The sequence below is a fragment of the Alnus glutinosa genome, chromosome 1 (genome assembly GCF_958979055.1).
Source record: "Alnus glutinosa chromosome 1, dhAlnGlut1.1, whole genome shotgun sequence".
In the NCBI taxonomy this organism is placed as follows: Eukaryota; Viridiplantae; Streptophyta; class Magnoliopsida; order Fagales; family Betulaceae; genus Alnus; species Alnus glutinosa.
This window is the reverse complement of record NC_084886.1, coordinates 14,126,925-14,144,544: the sequence shown is the minus strand read 5'-3', so window position 1 is coordinate 14,144,544 and position 17,620 is coordinate 14,126,925. Positions and strand designations below refer to the sequence as shown.

The 17,620-nt window shown below is 32.3% G+C and overlaps 1 protein-coding gene across 1 annotated transcript; it reads left to right on the top strand.

Annotated features, from left to right (window-relative positions):
• Window positions 1–8,617: 8,617 nt before the first annotated feature.
• On the top strand, window positions 8,618–10,694 carry LOC133873846 (transcription factor MYB30-like). The gene is made up of 3 exons (XM_062311630.1): window positions 8,618–8,843; window positions 8,980–9,109; window positions 9,624–10,694. The coding sequence occupies exons 1-3, from the start codon at window positions 8,711–8,713 to the stop codon at window positions 10,156–10,158; spliced, it is 798 nt and encodes a 265-aa protein (XP_062167614.1). The 5' UTR covers window positions 8,618–8,710; the 3' UTR covers window positions 10,159–10,694.
• Window positions 10,695–17,620: the final 6,926 nt, after the last annotated feature.

Sequence of the window (17,620 nt, the reverse complement as noted above, 5' to 3'; positions counted from 1 at the left end):
TTTTTTTTTAATCAATGGAGGGCATTGTTGTCTTTTAATCAAAATTAACATCCAAAACCGGCATATTCCATCTATGTTAACGGGTCTGACTGACGGAATGAGGCAAAATGTGTAAAGTTGGTAGTTGGATGCTCTTGTTTGGTCGAGTTTGTAGTTTATGGGGGCATCGCGCATTTTTTGATAATTCATAGGGGGAAAATGTAATTACTCTTTAATTTTTTTTATTGGTTTTAAGCAACCACTCTTAACAAATGAGGACAGAGGAAAAGTGAAGTAAAATGAGAGAGAAATGATTAAATATTCAATAGCTCATAAAATTTGTGAGCTAAATTTAGAGTGAAATTTTGACAAGAGTCAAAATAGATAAATTATAGAGAGTTTATTGAAGTAGATTTTTTTTGAGTTTTTCACCAAATTTTGGAGAAAAATTTGAAATGTAGAGCTTGCTAGGAATGCTCTAATTAACATTAAACTGTCTTTATATAATTAAACTTACAAACTGATGAGATAAGTAATATTCAAACTAATGATAAATTTAATCCTAAAATACTGATAATAAAACTAATCTAAATTAATCTTAAGAGAAGATCTAACCCTTATTTAGTAGATTGGATGAGTTTGCTTAACACCGTTGATTGGATGAGTTTGCGTCATTTGGGTTTGAATTAATGGCATACGACTTTATCTTCCTCAATTGGTTTTGAATTGCAGGCCCCTCGATCTATCACTGTCCGAAGGTTGTCATCTCACTAATTACAAATTTACAATATCCAGTTCTGGGGTAACGAAGAATTATTACAGTTGTTTATAATTATTTGTTCGAATTTAAAATAATTTAGATAAATAATTATTAGAAACAATTTATAAAATTTACCGAATTAAATAAAAATCAAACTGCCATTCACCCGGTCAAATAAGACTTATAAATAGCCCCTCTCATTTATAAGAAAATTCAGCCAAATTAATTATAAACCAGGAATAGTCAAAAGAAGGTTTGAACTCAGTGGAGTCGGTGCTAACCACTGAATCCTACGGAACTGACAGTACAGGCCATTGGAGGCGAGCACCACCCTTTGGTGGTGATCCTGCGTTTACACTGCAGTTGACAAAGAGAACACCATTGATGATTGATTGGACATGTACGTTTGTCAGCGAACTGGCAAACTGTGTGCTGGTGACTAAATCAACCGATCCATGGAAAAATTCTCACTTTAATTAGAGTAATGTTTTTTATATAATTTTAATAATTTTTTTTAAAATTAATTATTAAATATTTGAGGTCTACATATAAAAAAGAAATAAATTTAATAATTGATCATAAAAAGAACATAGTTAAAATTGTACAAAAAAATTATATAAAAGTTGTAAAATTAAAAGACATTATTCACTTAATTAATATACCTTTTTTACATTGCGTGTGCTAAAAGAAGGTAAAATCCGTCATAAACATGACCTAATAAACATAGCTATAAATTTGGGATTCAAGTTTGGTTGGCTCTAGGAATCATTAAAATTAATTTTAGTAATTTTGACGTAGCTAGGGATCTCATGTTATCTCATTACTCCTCGTTATACTGTCAAACTCTATTCTGATTTGGTCAGAAAAAAAATAAAATAATAAAACAATTATCCTAAGAAAGGGTGGCGATCGAAATTAGCTAATTTTTAGATTTAATAGTTGCAGCTGGAAAATATAAACTAATTAATAAGGAGAGAAATCGCAAAGGATGTACTTAGAATAATTAAGTTGGGTCTTGGAAGAACCTCTTATAGAATATATATAAAATCCGAAGTAAATCAAAAGATATTCCTAGAAAAAGCAAGGGGTGCTTGCCCCGAGAGGATCAATTTAACAGTAATTTTTGAAACAGATAATCTTCCTTAATTAATCAAGAAGATATTAATTACTAGTACTTGTCACTCCATGAACACATCAATATGATATGCTTTAAGATTAGCGACCAATTATATATAAGATTAGAGGAAATTGCATGCTGAACAGATATTAACAAATAAGATATAAAGTTGGTAAGCTAAACAAAAAAAAAAAAAAAAGAAGAAGAAAGAAAGAAAGATATAAAGTTGGTGGAGCTAGAATCGGATAATCAATTTAAAGGAAAGTGGGATGAGTACTGAAGGGAGAAGCAACTTATAGCAGAACATTGACTAATCATACATAAACTAGTCAATGACGATGAAATCAAAACGAACCCTGATTAATTTAATATACACACACTTATATATCGCGATCAATTACCGGACAATTAATCAAATGAATGGGTACGTACAACCCAGAAAGAGTTCGCTCAGAAAGCAACATAACCCAGTCAGAGCGATACTCTTTCCTATAGTCAATACTCTAAATATTAATATTATTTTCATTCGGTAAATCCCAATCGCCAGGCATTTATTAAATTCGGACTATTGTAAAGATTTTTTCAACTGCCCTAGCCTATCATATATATGGTGGACTAATTATTATCTTCTTCCCCCTCAAAAAAAAAAAACCTAGCTAGAACAATGACACGGGAGCATATGCCAGAGAAAAGTTCTAACAGGAAGCGACAACAAACATAAGTTTAACAACATTAATTGTATGGTTGCAAAGCTTGTCTAGAATATGACAGATAGAATCAATCATCTATATATTGGTATTTTTGTTTTTTTTTCGTGGCCGGTCTTTGATTGTTTAGATGCATGCATCACCGATTCGATGGATTGGAATGAGAGATTCGATCAATTTTTGCAAAAGCATTTGCACATTTCTTTTATATATTAATAACTCTTAATTAAAATCAAGTGATGATTTGACGCATGCAGTAATAACAATATGCATGCATGTACGCAGCAGAAAAATGCTACACGAAGCATAAGGTAGGCTTTTTTCAGGAATCTAAAAATAAATGGATATTTTGTTTTTTTTTGGTCCTTGTTTTCGTCGATCTTCTGTCTGCTGTTGGTAACTCTTTGCCAATTAAGGGATTGAAAAAGGCATAAAAAAAAAAAAAAGGAACGAATATTGGAGTTTATAATAATATATATATATAATAGTAGAAACTCTCCATTTTTTTTTTTTTTTAAAGGTTAAATAAGGTATTGGTTCCTGTGGTTTAATTAAAGTCTATATTTTTTTACCTCATGTGCTTCAATTCGTATTGTATATAGATAGTACTTGAGTTTTGGGAAAAGACGGAGATGGTACCTTCGTCAATTTTTTTGTCCAGAAACAAACAATACTGATAGGTATTGACACATGTCTGCTCTCAGGTATTGATATGTGTCATATATATGCATTTAAAAAACATTAAAATATTTAAAATAATAAAAATTAAAAAACAAAAGTAGATACCATCTTCGTCTTTTTCCAAAACCTAGGTACCATTTGTGGTACGAATTGAAGTACCACATGTGAGGGGGCGTGAGAAGAGTCTCACATTATCTAAGGCCCTAATTAAAGCCTTATTTCATGATAAAGTTCATTAAGCCTTATTCTTCCACAAAAGGCATCTCAAAAAAAGATGTTTGTTTAAGGTTTATATAACCCACAACTCAAGTACATGAAAGTAAAAAATAAAAACTTTAAACCACGCGTAACAAAAAGGTCTTTAACTCTTTATTTTTTTTTTCTTTTTCTTTTTTGTAATTTAATTAGTTTCTTTATGTAAAAGTCTAAAAGAACCACTAACTCGAATATCGCTGTACGTATATATATATATATATAAGTAACGTAGACATCCACATTTAATCATTTTGATCGTATTCGTAGCCCACAAAAATTGACTTTGACCAGTTTGCAATACTCAAGTGTGAAATGTTCCATTGGTGATTAGCCTACAAGTTTAGTAACCATTCACTGCATTGACAATTTGACTTGACCCAACAGCTCACGTGCATCCATTGGTGAGATCGATCACTGACGTTCGATTGTAACAAGCACATGCACCAACTTTTCTTATTTCTTTTTTCTTAATTTGTTTGGGACAGGCGCGATTATTTTTTATGATAAATAAAATTAAAAAAAAAAAAAAAAAAAAAAAAAAAAAAAAAAAGATTAGCGGGCTTTAATTAGGCAATGACAAGACGCAACAGTTGTTTAATTAGAAGTAGCTGAATAGAACCATGTAACAACACTTCCTGCAGATCCCTTTCAAAGGAGACTTTTTCATGATTTTTTTTTTTTTAATTTTTTTTTTAAAAAAATAATTGAAATAGAACAGCGACACCAGAACTACAGGAAACCAAACAGATTCAGAGCAACAACGTACTGGAATAATAGAAAATGAAAAACAGAACAAGGGAGAAATTAAGCCAGAAAATATAATGAAGAGAGAGATACATAGGAGGGTCTTTTCTACTTTCGATCAAGGAGGAGACCCAATTGCTTTTGCTTTTGAATATGTCTTTCTATTTTCCTACATGAATAGATGAAGTAACAATTCATAATAATATTGTGTTGGCTATAGGTACTATTAGGATTAAAGATGCTGCAGAAGATTAACTCCTTTTGAGAATATAATCCGAAACTATAATATAATATATTAAGACACTATATCCTACACTACTTATGAGTTTGAACGGAATTGTATTATATATATTAACTACTTAAACGGGACTTTAGATTTGTTTTTTTGTTGCCCTTACACGTATATACTCAATAACTACGTGTAGGTTTATTGTCATGCCAACTGCAAACTCGTTAAGTCTATAGTGAAATATGAACTCAAGTCACTCGGTCTAAATTAATTTTTCATATATATACTCTGAACGTACTTTTAGGATTGTAGTTTAATGTATAGGAGCCCTGATTAGTGACTTAATTTTTGTGTTAACAAATTACCATAATAATGCTCTGTTTATTTTATAAATCTTTTGCCCCAAATGCTGTAAGCAGTCATTACACCAATTGGCAATATACCAGTAGGTGTGAACGAAAGTGGATTTTTGTGAATTTTGGTCTATAAACCACGCGACCTTTAGACCTTAGACCAAAATGTTTTGGTCGTGCCAATCCATCTTTTGTACACCACGAATGCATTTATACATCGAAACATATATAAATTAAATCATAATCGAAATTCTTCGATTCCGACTGGTTTACTTCTCGACCGGAAAAATATTACTAACTTTCTTTTTTTCTTTTTTTTTTTCCATAATACTTTTTTTTCTCTTTTTTTTTTTTTTCTTTATATATATATATATATTAACAAATAATCTAAAACATAAAACACTCAAAACTATTTTCACATTTATATCATATCAAAACATTTTTTCAAACAAAAAATAAATGACACCTTATAAAAAGCATTAACAAATGAATATAGTAAGTAATTCTAATTATTTTTTTGTAAGAAATAATTACTTAGAGCACTAACCACACAAACATTCCCTTAAATTTTTCATCAATTTAAGAAATAAACTACCAACGTGTTGTGGCGCCGGTGGCTACATTCGAAAAAGAAAAATGATATTTTGCCACCCAAAGATATAATTATTGACTTTTTTTTATTTCTTTTTTTTTTAATTGGTTTTGAATTATTTTTAATAAAAAATACAAAATCAGACCTTAACCTATTTTACATGATTTTGTATTTTTTGTTTACTAAAAAAAAAAAAATTATGTCATGGGCTGTGTTAACATATCATTATTATCATCTCTCTTTCAAAATATATGGGTAAATACTCAATTATTTGTGACACTACATTATATATTTTTCTCAAGTAAAGGCAGAAAATTTCTGATAAAGGGCTTCAATTTTTTCCTTTTGCGTCAGATTTAGGAGACCAACCATAGTGCCACGTCAAAATTCACCGGCTGTGCCAGTGAGATAACGACAGGTCATGTTCATCGGTAGTCTACCACGTGCTTAGTGCAATTAATGAGGTGGACTTGGCAACCAATTAGTAGAGCATTAAGATAACAATAATCAAAGCCCCTAAAGTTTGACTACGGATTATCTTCCTAAAGTTTTACAAATTACAGGCTAAAGCATTCACATTGAGCTAGTCAAAAAAAGGTTATTTTAATTAATCTTGTAATAAAAATTAGCAAAATTAAAAGAATTTCATTTGGCTAACCACTTTGACGAAGGAAATAGCGACCTGTCTAACTTAATTAACAATGCATAAAAATAAAAACTAATAGAAAAATGAATTTGATTCTCTCTAATACTATTGTCGGACAAAAAATTAAATAAAATATTGAAAATAGATAGATAAAATGCTAAGCCGAATGTAGCCATAGAAAAAATCAATTATTTAGTTAAATATATGTTAAATTAAATGTGAATGCTAACAATTAATGACCAGACAAATGGTTGTGTGAAGTTTGAAAATATCTCACTTATTAGGAGATAATGTGTTTTTTTTTCTTTTAATTTTTTTTTATATAATTAATTTGTTGACTTTTATTTATTGTCTTTTGTAGTTTGTTGTGTCTTTTTTTTTTTGGTGCGGCCGTTTGTTGTGGGTGTTGAGGCCATAGAGAGTTAGCCATCTTTGTTGCATTCTTTTGCAGTTTTTATTATTATTATTATTATTATTTTTATAAATTGGCACACGTACACCTGTTTAAATATTGCCCCTCCTCGATCTTGCTTGATCAAGTCAAAATTAAGAACTGTTCTTTGTTTTTTATTTATATATTTTCTTTCCTTTTCGCTATGATATACAATATACGAAAATTAAGTGGAAATCTAATCCCTCGATCTGTACCCTTTGAATCACCCAAACCAATTTCCATTGGTTAAATGTGCACCTCCCTAATTCCCCAACGAACTCTTACATAGTACGTGCTATCAACTCTTATATGGTCCAATCATAAAATGCATGATTCGAAAGGCCAAGGAAGAATTTTAATTAGGTCCTTTGACATCTCTATGGGAATGGAACTATCCCTTGTTCAAACTACTAGCTAGAGTATAAAAATGAAGACTAATTGCAACTATTTTCCATTAGCTATATGTTGTTTTGGCATGGTATGAAATGGTTTTTGAAAATTATGATATGTTTCTTAATGTATTTTAGATGGTACATTTTATTTTTTGTTTGAAAAAAAAATGTTCTAATTTGACATAAAATGTAAAAATATATTGTTCTTAGAAGAGTTTTTTGTTGGGGTTTACAACGGAGATAATGTTTTATTTTTGTAGAGTAGTACACTTGCTTATTTTGAGAAACCGAAACAGATGTAAAGCTCTATTATTAAAAAAATAAAATTAACAATTAAAAAGAGGAAAAAAAAAATTTCAACCCAGGTGGCCGCCCGACCAACCTTCCTCCGGTTAGGGTGGCCGTAATTTTTTTTAAAAGAATTTAGTTTTTAAATAATAATTTAGCTCTTAACTCTCAAAATTTAAGCACTTGTTTTCTAAAAATATTCCTACAAAAAGAGAATAATACAATCTTACAAAAAATGTTTAACATTTTGAGGAGCTATATATATATATATATATATATATGCATGTTTTGTGTTTTAAATCGTTTGTTAATGTATTTGTCATGAGAATAGAAAACAAAGTCATTAACAAACATCACCTTAGTTTGGGGGGACGAGGGACGAAATTAATTTTTGAGGGTCTAGCTACCTCGTAAAACATATATTTTTCAGGAAATGTTTAAATTTTTTTGGGACAAAACTAAAAATAAAATAAAATTGGGGGATAAATTTGAAGGCCTACCTTATAAAAAATATATTTTTCAGCAGATGTTCTAGCTTTTATTATTATTATATTTGCCTCAAAATATATGAAACATCCTGAAATTAGAAGTTCATATTATCTTCATTTAAAAAAAAAATATTACGAGTCTTACAAACATATATAAATAAAAAAATAAAAAAAATGGAATTGTCAAAAGAGGGGACGGACTTTAAAAGGTATTTTTTCTAACCACCAATATAAAAGAGACACAAAGATGTTACATCAAAAAGGGTGTCTTTTCTAACCTTTCATGCGCTATACGGAGATATTATATTCACAAATGATATTTTGCTGGCTTAAAGCACAATTATTGAATTTTTTATTTTTAAATAAAAATACAAAATCAAACTCTCCCTCATTTACATGATTTTGTGATTTTTTTGTTTAATAAAAGAATTTAAAAAGTTAATAATTGTGTAATGAGATGACAACATATCATATTTCATTCCTATTACTATATATATATATATATGCTTGAAGAAAAATGTTAGAGTTTATGCTAGCGTCCTTTTGGATGACATGAATTTAATAAAAAAAAAAAAATTATCTCAAAAAGTAACTTACAAAATTTAATATTTTAAGAAAAAAAAAAATTAAATATACATCATCCAAAAAGACATAGAAAAGAACAATAAAAAGGGTTCTAACATTTCATGCTATAATGGGTTTTATCCGGCTCACCTCCTCGCCCTTGCGCTTTGACTGGTCAGTATACTATATGAGAACGGACACAGGCTCCGAGTCACAGTCAATTGCTTACTCTGAAATAATTTTTCGTTTTTTTATTCTACGGGATTCACCTTCCAGGAAATTGCTAACACTTCCATAATATGGATGCGCTGTTCTTGTCTTTGACTATTCAGAAACTGTTGCTTTGTTGAATATCTTGCGTATAAATAGCCAACCAAGGCCCCAAAAGATTTTGAGCTCAAGGATATATATTATCTCATTCGAAAGAGAAAGGAAGCTGGTCGAAGCTTTTGAGAAAATTGCTGTAATTAAGATTAGTTAAGATGGTGCGAGCCCCTTGCTGTGAGAAGATGGGATTAAAGAGGGGGCCATGGACTTCTGAAGAAGATAAGGTTTTAGTCTCCCATATCGAAAAGAATGGCCATGGGAATTGGCGTGCGCTTCCAAAGCAAGCCGGTAATTACTCACAAAATCCTATCTGTGCTTAATTATTCTCCACATAGATGAGGCCTAGGGTACGTGGCTAAATATATGCTTAATTATTTCTGTCGTTAGTCTTAACATTTTTGCTCTTTTTTACTCTGTTGTGTAGGTCTACTAAGATGTGGGAAGAGTTGCCGGCTCCGGTGGACAAACTACTTGCGGCCAGATATCAAGAGAGGAAACTTCAGCAGAGAAGAAGAGGAAACTATCATTAAGTTGCATGAAATGCTAGGGAATAGGTATGCATCGATCGATCAATGGATTTACCAACTTTAGAATCATATATATATAATTATTAGTTGCTGCTTACATGCATGAACCTAAACACCCATTAACCTATACATATTAGGAAGTCAATATTTTTAATTCACCTTTCAATATTATCTAACCGGCCGGACTCTTTTTTGGCTAGATCTTCCTGGAGATTCTATATAATATAACAGTTTCCAAGTATATATATTACGTTATAGGAGAAAGACGATCGAGTGGGGCTGAGACATTCTTTTAGTTTGACCTTGCTGCAATAATGTTTTGCAGTACACGATCGATGTCCATGCATGATTTTAATTTATGATCAAATCTTGAGTAACCCCATTTTAATTAAATATATCTCTTTTTTGGCCGCACATAAAAGAAAATATTAGAACACAATTTAAATTTAATTATTAATTTCTATCTGCTTAAGATTTTTTTTCTTCTCTGTTAGCCATGAACACCATTAACGATTTTTTTTTCCCCTTGATTAATTCTCAGGTGGTCAGCAATTGCAGCAAAATTACCAGGACGAACTGATAATGAAATAAAAAATGTCTGGCACACCCACTTGAAGAAAAGACTCAAACAAAACCAGGCCAACACAGAAACCATCCTACAATCTACAAACTGTAATTCCAATTCCACAGACTTGGATGTTCTTCCTTCACATCAGGCTTATGCATCAATGTCACCACAACCATCTTCTAGTGATTTTTCATCGGTCACAGATGCCTCCGTCACAACAAACAGCATGAGCCATGTTAAGGGTGATGACATGGACTTGTCGGAAAGTTTTCCTGAAATTGACGAAAGTCTGTGGTCAGAACTACCTTTGGCAGAGACTACCACCAGCAATATGCTATCGGATTTATTGGCAGTCACTGATGAATCACAAGCTCAATCTCAGTTCAATCCACTTGAAACAGTGGAATTAGGCTATAATTACGATTCGATTAGTACTGATGATGACATGGACTTTTGGTACAACCTTTTCATTAGAGCTGGGGGTTCAGCAGAATTATCAGAATTTTAAAAGTACTGGCCGGGTTTTATTCGGCGGCTTGGAAAATTTCGAATATCATTATTGTTCACGTTCTTTGACCGTTACAACAGCGAAAGATCAGGAATTTCCAGTGGGGGGCAGGCTTATCTCCAAGCCCAAAAGCTTGACGGACTAAAAGCAGGTCGTGTTGATGAATTATGATGAAGACAAGGTATAAAGAAAAGACACCATGCTGGTGATTCTAGTGCCAATTTGAAGGGACGCGCGCGAACGGCAAAAGGACAAAAAAGCAAGATTGACTTAGAAACAGCTAGGTGAAATCATATATAGGAGGACTTGAGGAGAGATCGATCAGGACGTACGTGCTCCGGCCATTGAAATATTTTACAATATTTTCTAATCTTAATTTCAATGAACAAATAATTTATGTTTATTCTGCATCTTGATTAATTACCCTTTTCAGTTTTGTGAAAAGATATTGTCATGTTAGTGATCGATGATGACAGCAATTAATACTAGTGTCAAATTTTAGAGGGCATGGAATCCATACTTTCAGTGTATCAGAATCTCAATTAATCTCCGTTGCTTGTTGGTAAGCTAGCTAGGTGGCTAGCTAGCTGTTGATTGACCATGAAATATGGATAATTCAACTGGTTGATATTTGAATACTCAATCGGATGAAATTAATAACAATTAGTTTGTGCTTAATTAAATAAATGATTAGGAAAATAAAAATATGATCCCACCAAACAATTATTAAGAGCAAAAAAAATGATAGTAGAGGTTCTCCGAAGAGAAATGATCCTTACACTCATTTCTCACAACAGTCCCACAACAAGCTGCCGTGGCTGGTAATATTTTATTATTTTTTTACAAAAAGAAAACAAAACAAAACAAAAAAAAATAATAAAATATTATCAACCACATCAACTTGTTATGGGACTATTGTAAAAAATAAGTATATGAATTATTTCTCTTCTCTTCTCGGAATAACACAGTAGTGTCATACACTTATATTCCAATATCAAGAATGGGACCCAAAAAGTCTCTCGTTATCCGAATAATTAATGCGCATAGCCAGTGTAGCGAAACAAGATTGACTAAAAACATTATTTATTATTTTTTTTATTTTTTTGGCAACATGGATGCAAAAGTCGCAAACATGAATAAATACGAATACTCGATCTCATTGGGTATCATTGATAGATATTGATCAGCAGCTACCAACCTTTGCTGACTATGTAAATTAAGCTTACACTATAATCACATAAATATTTTGATTGAAGATTTCATGTGCACTTCAAACCAGTATGATGTGCTATTATGCAACTAGCTAGAAATCTATTTTACTAAGAATATTAGAAGCAGTTTTTTTTAATATTATTTTTAAAATTTATAGGATCAAACTACTTTTACTTTTTTTTTTAATTTTTTTTTGGTTAAATACACCTTTGGTCTACGAGCTTTGACAACTTTATTTTTTAGTCCCTGAGTTTCAATTCGCATTACAGATGGTACCTCAATTTTGAGAAAAGACCGAATTGGTATCTCAGTCAAGTTTTCAGTCTAAAAATTAACGGCTCGCCATGTGTCAACCTCTGGCATTATATAAAAAAGTTAAAAATTAAAAATCTTTAAAAAATAATTTAAAATTTTAAAAATTTAAAAATAAAAAAAACAAGGGGGTGGCTCTGTTTTTTTTTTTTTATTATCTTTTTTTTTTTTTTGGGGTAATTACCTTTTCCCCCATGAACTACCGACCTATGTCAATTTGCCCCCACGAACTACCACGACCAAAAAAGAGCATCAAACTACCATATTTACATATTTTGCCCCCTTCTGTCAGTCTAATTCATGCAAAGACTTAAATGCTATAACTCAATTTCAAAAATTACCTAAATATCCTCATTTTAAACAAAAAAAAAAAAAAAAAAAAAACTGAAAGAAAAGGGGGTGGCGGCTCCAGCCACCCTAGGTCTTTTTTAGGGTGGCCGCGCGGCCACCCCGGAAGTTGGGTGGCTCGCGGGCCACCCACGGCCTCTGGGGTGGCCGCGTTCTGGGGAGGCCGTGCAGCCACCCCTTAGGCAGGGGTGGGCCGCGAGCCACCTCTAAGGGTGGCTCGCAGGCCACCCGGCCACCTCAGGGGTGGCGTCCTTCGGTCTTTTTTTATTTTTTATTTTTTTAATATATTAATTTTAATATTTTTTATTAATTACTGTAAGGGCATTTTGGTCTTTAAATCAAACTTAACGATAAAAAATGGCATATTCCATCCAAGTTAACGGGATTCCCTGATGGAAGGGGGCAAAGCAGTAAAGATGGTAGTTTGATGCTCTTTTTTGGTCATATGGTAGTTCGTGGGGGCAAAATGACATAGGCCGGTAGTTCATGGGGGGAAAAGGTAATTACCCCTAATTTTTTAGTATTTTTTTAATTTAATTAATTTTTAATTTTTTTTATATAGTGTCACGTGTCAACCTCTAAGGTAGTGAACCGTTAGTTTTTGGACAGAAAACTTAACTGAGGTACTAATTTGGTCTTCTCTCAAAATTAAGGTACTATCTGTGATGCGAATTGAAATTCATAAACTAAAAAATAAAGTTGTCATAATTCAGAGACTAAAAAGGTGTTTAAACCTTTTTTTTTTATTTAATAAACTCTACAATAGCTTTCCTTAATTATCATTATCCTATACTATTTAAATATTTTTTAAATTAAATATTAGGGGAATGAGAGATCTAGAGGAAAGAGAAAGTAATTTAAATATTATTTCAAATAAATGCTAGAGGAAAAAAAAAAAAAAAAGAAAGAAAGTATTTTTACATTAAAATAATGTTAAGGAAGTGCTACCCTAGATTTACTATAGCATTTTTTATTCCCTCATTGTTCCGAAATTTAGAGAAAATGAAATTTGAAAAAACTACTGTTAGTGCTCTAAAAAGTGCAAATGGGGCAAATCATATATATGAATTAAGTTAAAGATCCACTAGATTGTCTAGAGGATTAAGTAATCGGAGTCAATAAGGAGTATAAATCTCCATTAATTTGTTAGTATTGGCGTCCAATTATCATCCTAGTTTGACTGAGGCCAGGCTAAAGATCCTCTTAAAAATCCTATGAATTAACAATTATAAAGAGTAAGAAGATGCTACATCCATCTTCGTCCCCTTTGGAGATGCAAGTCTAAAGCTTCTTTTTTTTTTCTTTTTTTTTTTGGAACTACTCAAGTTTTCAATGTTCAGAGAACGTAAATTAAGTTGAAGGTGGGGGAGAGTCAAACATTATGTGTTCTAGTCTAAACAAGAAGACTTATATATTGCAGCAATTGATCATTTTTCCAAGATTATAAATATATATACTTGTCAAGTGACGTGACATTTTAGAAAGAAACAAAATCTCCATATCAGATCAAGTCGTTACAATCTCATCGATCTATTCCTATTCTTCTTCGGTAAGGACTTTTAAAACAGCGAAATCCAACCGTTACTCTTTGTCCAGTCAAGCCAAGAATATCTTTCCCAGCAATTTTTCCAACATGATACTTGTCAAGTGGGACTGTGACTAAGAAAGGACGTAAAATAATGGATGATCAGAATTTAAAGTTAGTGTAAATGATTTTACAGTATTGGAATTTTGTAAAAAACGTGCTAAACATTGATATGACGTCCCACATTGTTTGAAAATGAAGAAGTGCTTATATGTATAAACGCACTTCTTAATACAACGCGTTTTAAAGTCGTGATGATCATGAATCTATCAAAAAGAAGTCAAAAGCGAATAATATTGTGTCGTTGAAGATGGGTCGTTATAATTGATGACATATACACCGACACGGTTTGACGAAGAAGAGGGATCGTAATCCTAATTAATTGGAGCGAGTCAGTCAAGGTAGAAAAAAAGGAAAGTAGAATGGAAAGCGGTGATGGAGCTGATAAAATATGCGTCCATGTCCACTGGCTCTAGTACTCCTTAAGTCGTTATTTGTTGGAGTCATCGCTTGCAATTCTGCGCAGCTTCGGTTCTTCTTTAATGATTTATGCTTTCTGTAATTTTCAATCGATCGATCCCACTTAATTCCACACTTTCTTAAAACATCATGGACGACGACTCATGTGCCAGCAAGTCGTTCTTTGGAATTCTACGTCCTTCGTTTTAACAATGACGACCATGCCAGTGACATCATCGGCCACAAGAGAAAGTGATTCATGCCTGCCCGTTTATGGGGTGCTACCGAGTACCGGCCACAACTTCTATGAAGGTGGCTCAAGCACTAAACAGATGCTTTTTTTTTTTTCCTTTTTTTTTTTTTTTTAGTAATATAGAAAAGGCTGAGGGATGGGCCCAAGGGATTAAAAGGGAGATAATTTCCAACCAAAAATCAAGTAGTGAGAAGGAATTAATGGGGATGTTTCATGATAAAGTGATGAAATTGTCCATTTGAGGAGATTATAGGTGGCAAAGTTTGTGCTATGCGGAGTTGAATTAGAAACATATGAGATCTGTCTCAAAGAAGTAGTTCAATTGGTTGGGAACCACGCCTCATGAAGCGGAGGTCTCTAATTCGAATTTCCCATCCCCCTCTTATGTGGACATGTCAAAAAAAAAAAAAAAAAACATACGAGATCAAGGAGAAGGTTTTCAACTTTTCATAACGAGAAATGCTAGGTTTTCATGGCACGGTGACACATCATTTAAAAATTATGAAATATGTACGTATTTCTCTTTCTTAATGGTAAGAGAAATACGCCAATCAATGGTGAGACTATTATTTTTGAGGGCTAAGATAACGCCAAGCAAATATTCTTCAAATATAATCTTGAAGCCCAAACATCCCTAAGATTCGGATCACAAGAGCATCTCTAGCAGATGCTCTAAAACTTCTATATTGTGTATATTTAATTAATTAATATGAGACAAAATCATGTTAGCATGCTCGTCTTTTCCTTATCTAAAACACATGTTTTGCTTTTCGATTAGTTTTTTATTTATTTTTTTTGGCCGAATCGATTAGCTATTTTTAGGCAAGCAGTAAGGTAATGACTAATTCTATTTAGTATACTCCTGTACAATTGGCATACAAGCCGGAGTTTACTAAATAACATTACTCTTAACTAAAAAGGTTAAATATATTTTAGCTCCCCAAATTATCACATTTTCTCCGGATGGCCCCCCAAACTACTATTTTTTAATTTTTTGGCCTCATCCGTCCATTTATGCTGTCAATTCTAAACAGAACTCCAAAAACACCCCTCATACACTTTGAAATTTCCACAGTTAAGGAAGAGGTATTTTCGAGTTTTTGGCCAATTTCTGTTAGAATTGACAGCATAAATAGACGTATGGGGCCAAAAAATCAGAAAGTGGTAATTTAGGGGCCAGAATCTAAGCATTGGTAGTTTGGGGGACCATCCAGAGAAAATGTGGTAGTTTGGGGGGCTAAAATATATTTAACCCTAACTAAAATACATAATATTGTTGGAGATGCTCTAATGATAGCATTTTTAGAGGATCACCGTAGGAGTTCCTGCAAAAGGCAGTCAACATGGAAACTCATCTCTAATTACCCATCAAAATTGATTTTGAGAGAATTCAAAGGAGGCGGTGATCAAGGCAGCAAGAGAGTAGAAGAAAAAAGATTTGTTCTAGCCTGGAGATACTCTACGCAGAGTCTAGTTAAATTTCTAACAACTTTTCTAAATTTCATTATTTTCCCTAAATGTAAGAAATTTCTAAAAAAACCACATGAAATGGTGTTTCCTAAACCAAGGGAATACAAAGAAAAGCAAAAGTGCTAACCTAAATGAAATAATATTTAAATAGCTGATTGGTGTACATCTTTGTAAGAGATGTATACCAAATGAACGTGTTTCAAGTCTTTTATTTAAATAATGAAGCAAAGATAATTTAATTTCCTAAATTCAAAAACAAAAATCAAAGAGAAACTTCTGTTAGTAATCTAACGCATATCGGGGATTGTTTGTTTTCACTATAGAATAATGCTTTGTTTGTTTCGACGTAAAATGTTTTTTGTCATAAAATATTTTCAATAAAATTATTTTTCAAAAAAAAATATTTTTTCTGAAAATATTTTTCGATGTTTAGCTTGTATGAAAAAATACCAATGACGAGATTTCGTTACTGGCCGGCAAGATTTCAGCCACTTTCACCGGATTCCAGCTATTGTTGCTGGATTTTAGCTAATTTCGCTGGAATTTGGGTTGGCCAGATTCCAGTGAAAGTGGACGGAATCTTGCAATTTGTGCAGATTCCGACGAAGGCAGCCAAAATATGGCCATTTGTGCTGAATTCCAACTATACTTGCCAAATTCTAGCGAAAAACGTTGCCGGATGCTAGACTATTTGGCCGGAATCCAGTGTTAGCTCCAGAATCCGGCGTTCGAATACCAAAATTTGAAGACCTTCAACAGTAGATTCAAACTACTAACAAACTCCAATGCCTGACGGTAACAGATTCCTACAAATGTGCATGTAAGAATGAAAAGTTTAAATCCAGAAAACGATATACGATTTTTAAAACCGTAAATTGTTTTTCGAAAATTAAAGAGACTTTTACGGTCAAACTGAAAATAATTTTCGTTAACCATTTTTTTTAGTTGCACCAAACACCAAAAAATACATAAAACATTTTCTAAAAAAATATTCTTACAGACACATTTCTTATAAATGTGCCAGTAAGAATGAAAAGTTTAAATCCAAAAAACGATATACGATTTTTAAAACCGTAAATTGTTTTTCAAAAATTAAAAAGACTTTTACTGTCAAACTGAAAATAATTTTCGTTAACTATTATTTTTAGTTGCACCAAACACCAAAAAAAAAAAAAAAAAAAAAAAAAAAAGAAGAAGAAGAAGAAGAAGAAGAAAAAAACAGAAAATATTTTCTAAAAAATATTTAACACCCAAACAAACGAAAAGTCTGCGGAGTCGAGGCACCGCGATAGACCAGCAGCGTTGTAGTTATAGATTATTGCGAATCTTCACCAGCTATGTGCAAAGTTGAAATAATCACATTTTCCCAACGAGTTTGGCCTTAATACTCCATTAAAATGCCAAGCCAATAAGCAAGAAAAAAAAAAGAAGGGAGGGAATTGGTTCGAGTGTTGCTAGCAAGATCCCAAAATGTTCTTTCTACCAATGAAATCCTGCCAATCCACTGTATACACCGATAAAAGAAAAACGTGTGTACAGTGATCAGCCAACCACCGTCAATAAGGTTAGGTAAAAGATCACAGGCTTTAGCTTCCGATAATCTGGATAGAATATTAATGGTAAGTAATTATCTGGAATAAGTTAACCCACCACCACTAAACATGACCTGATGAAATTGAATCATCAGTCAAAGGTTTTTGATGGCTGTTATTTAGCAACCATCAAATCACAATTACGTCAAGCAGGGAGAACAAACAAAAAATAACCCGCATGTTATTATAGATTGACACAGCCTCTTCAAATACATTGAAATAAGCAATTGA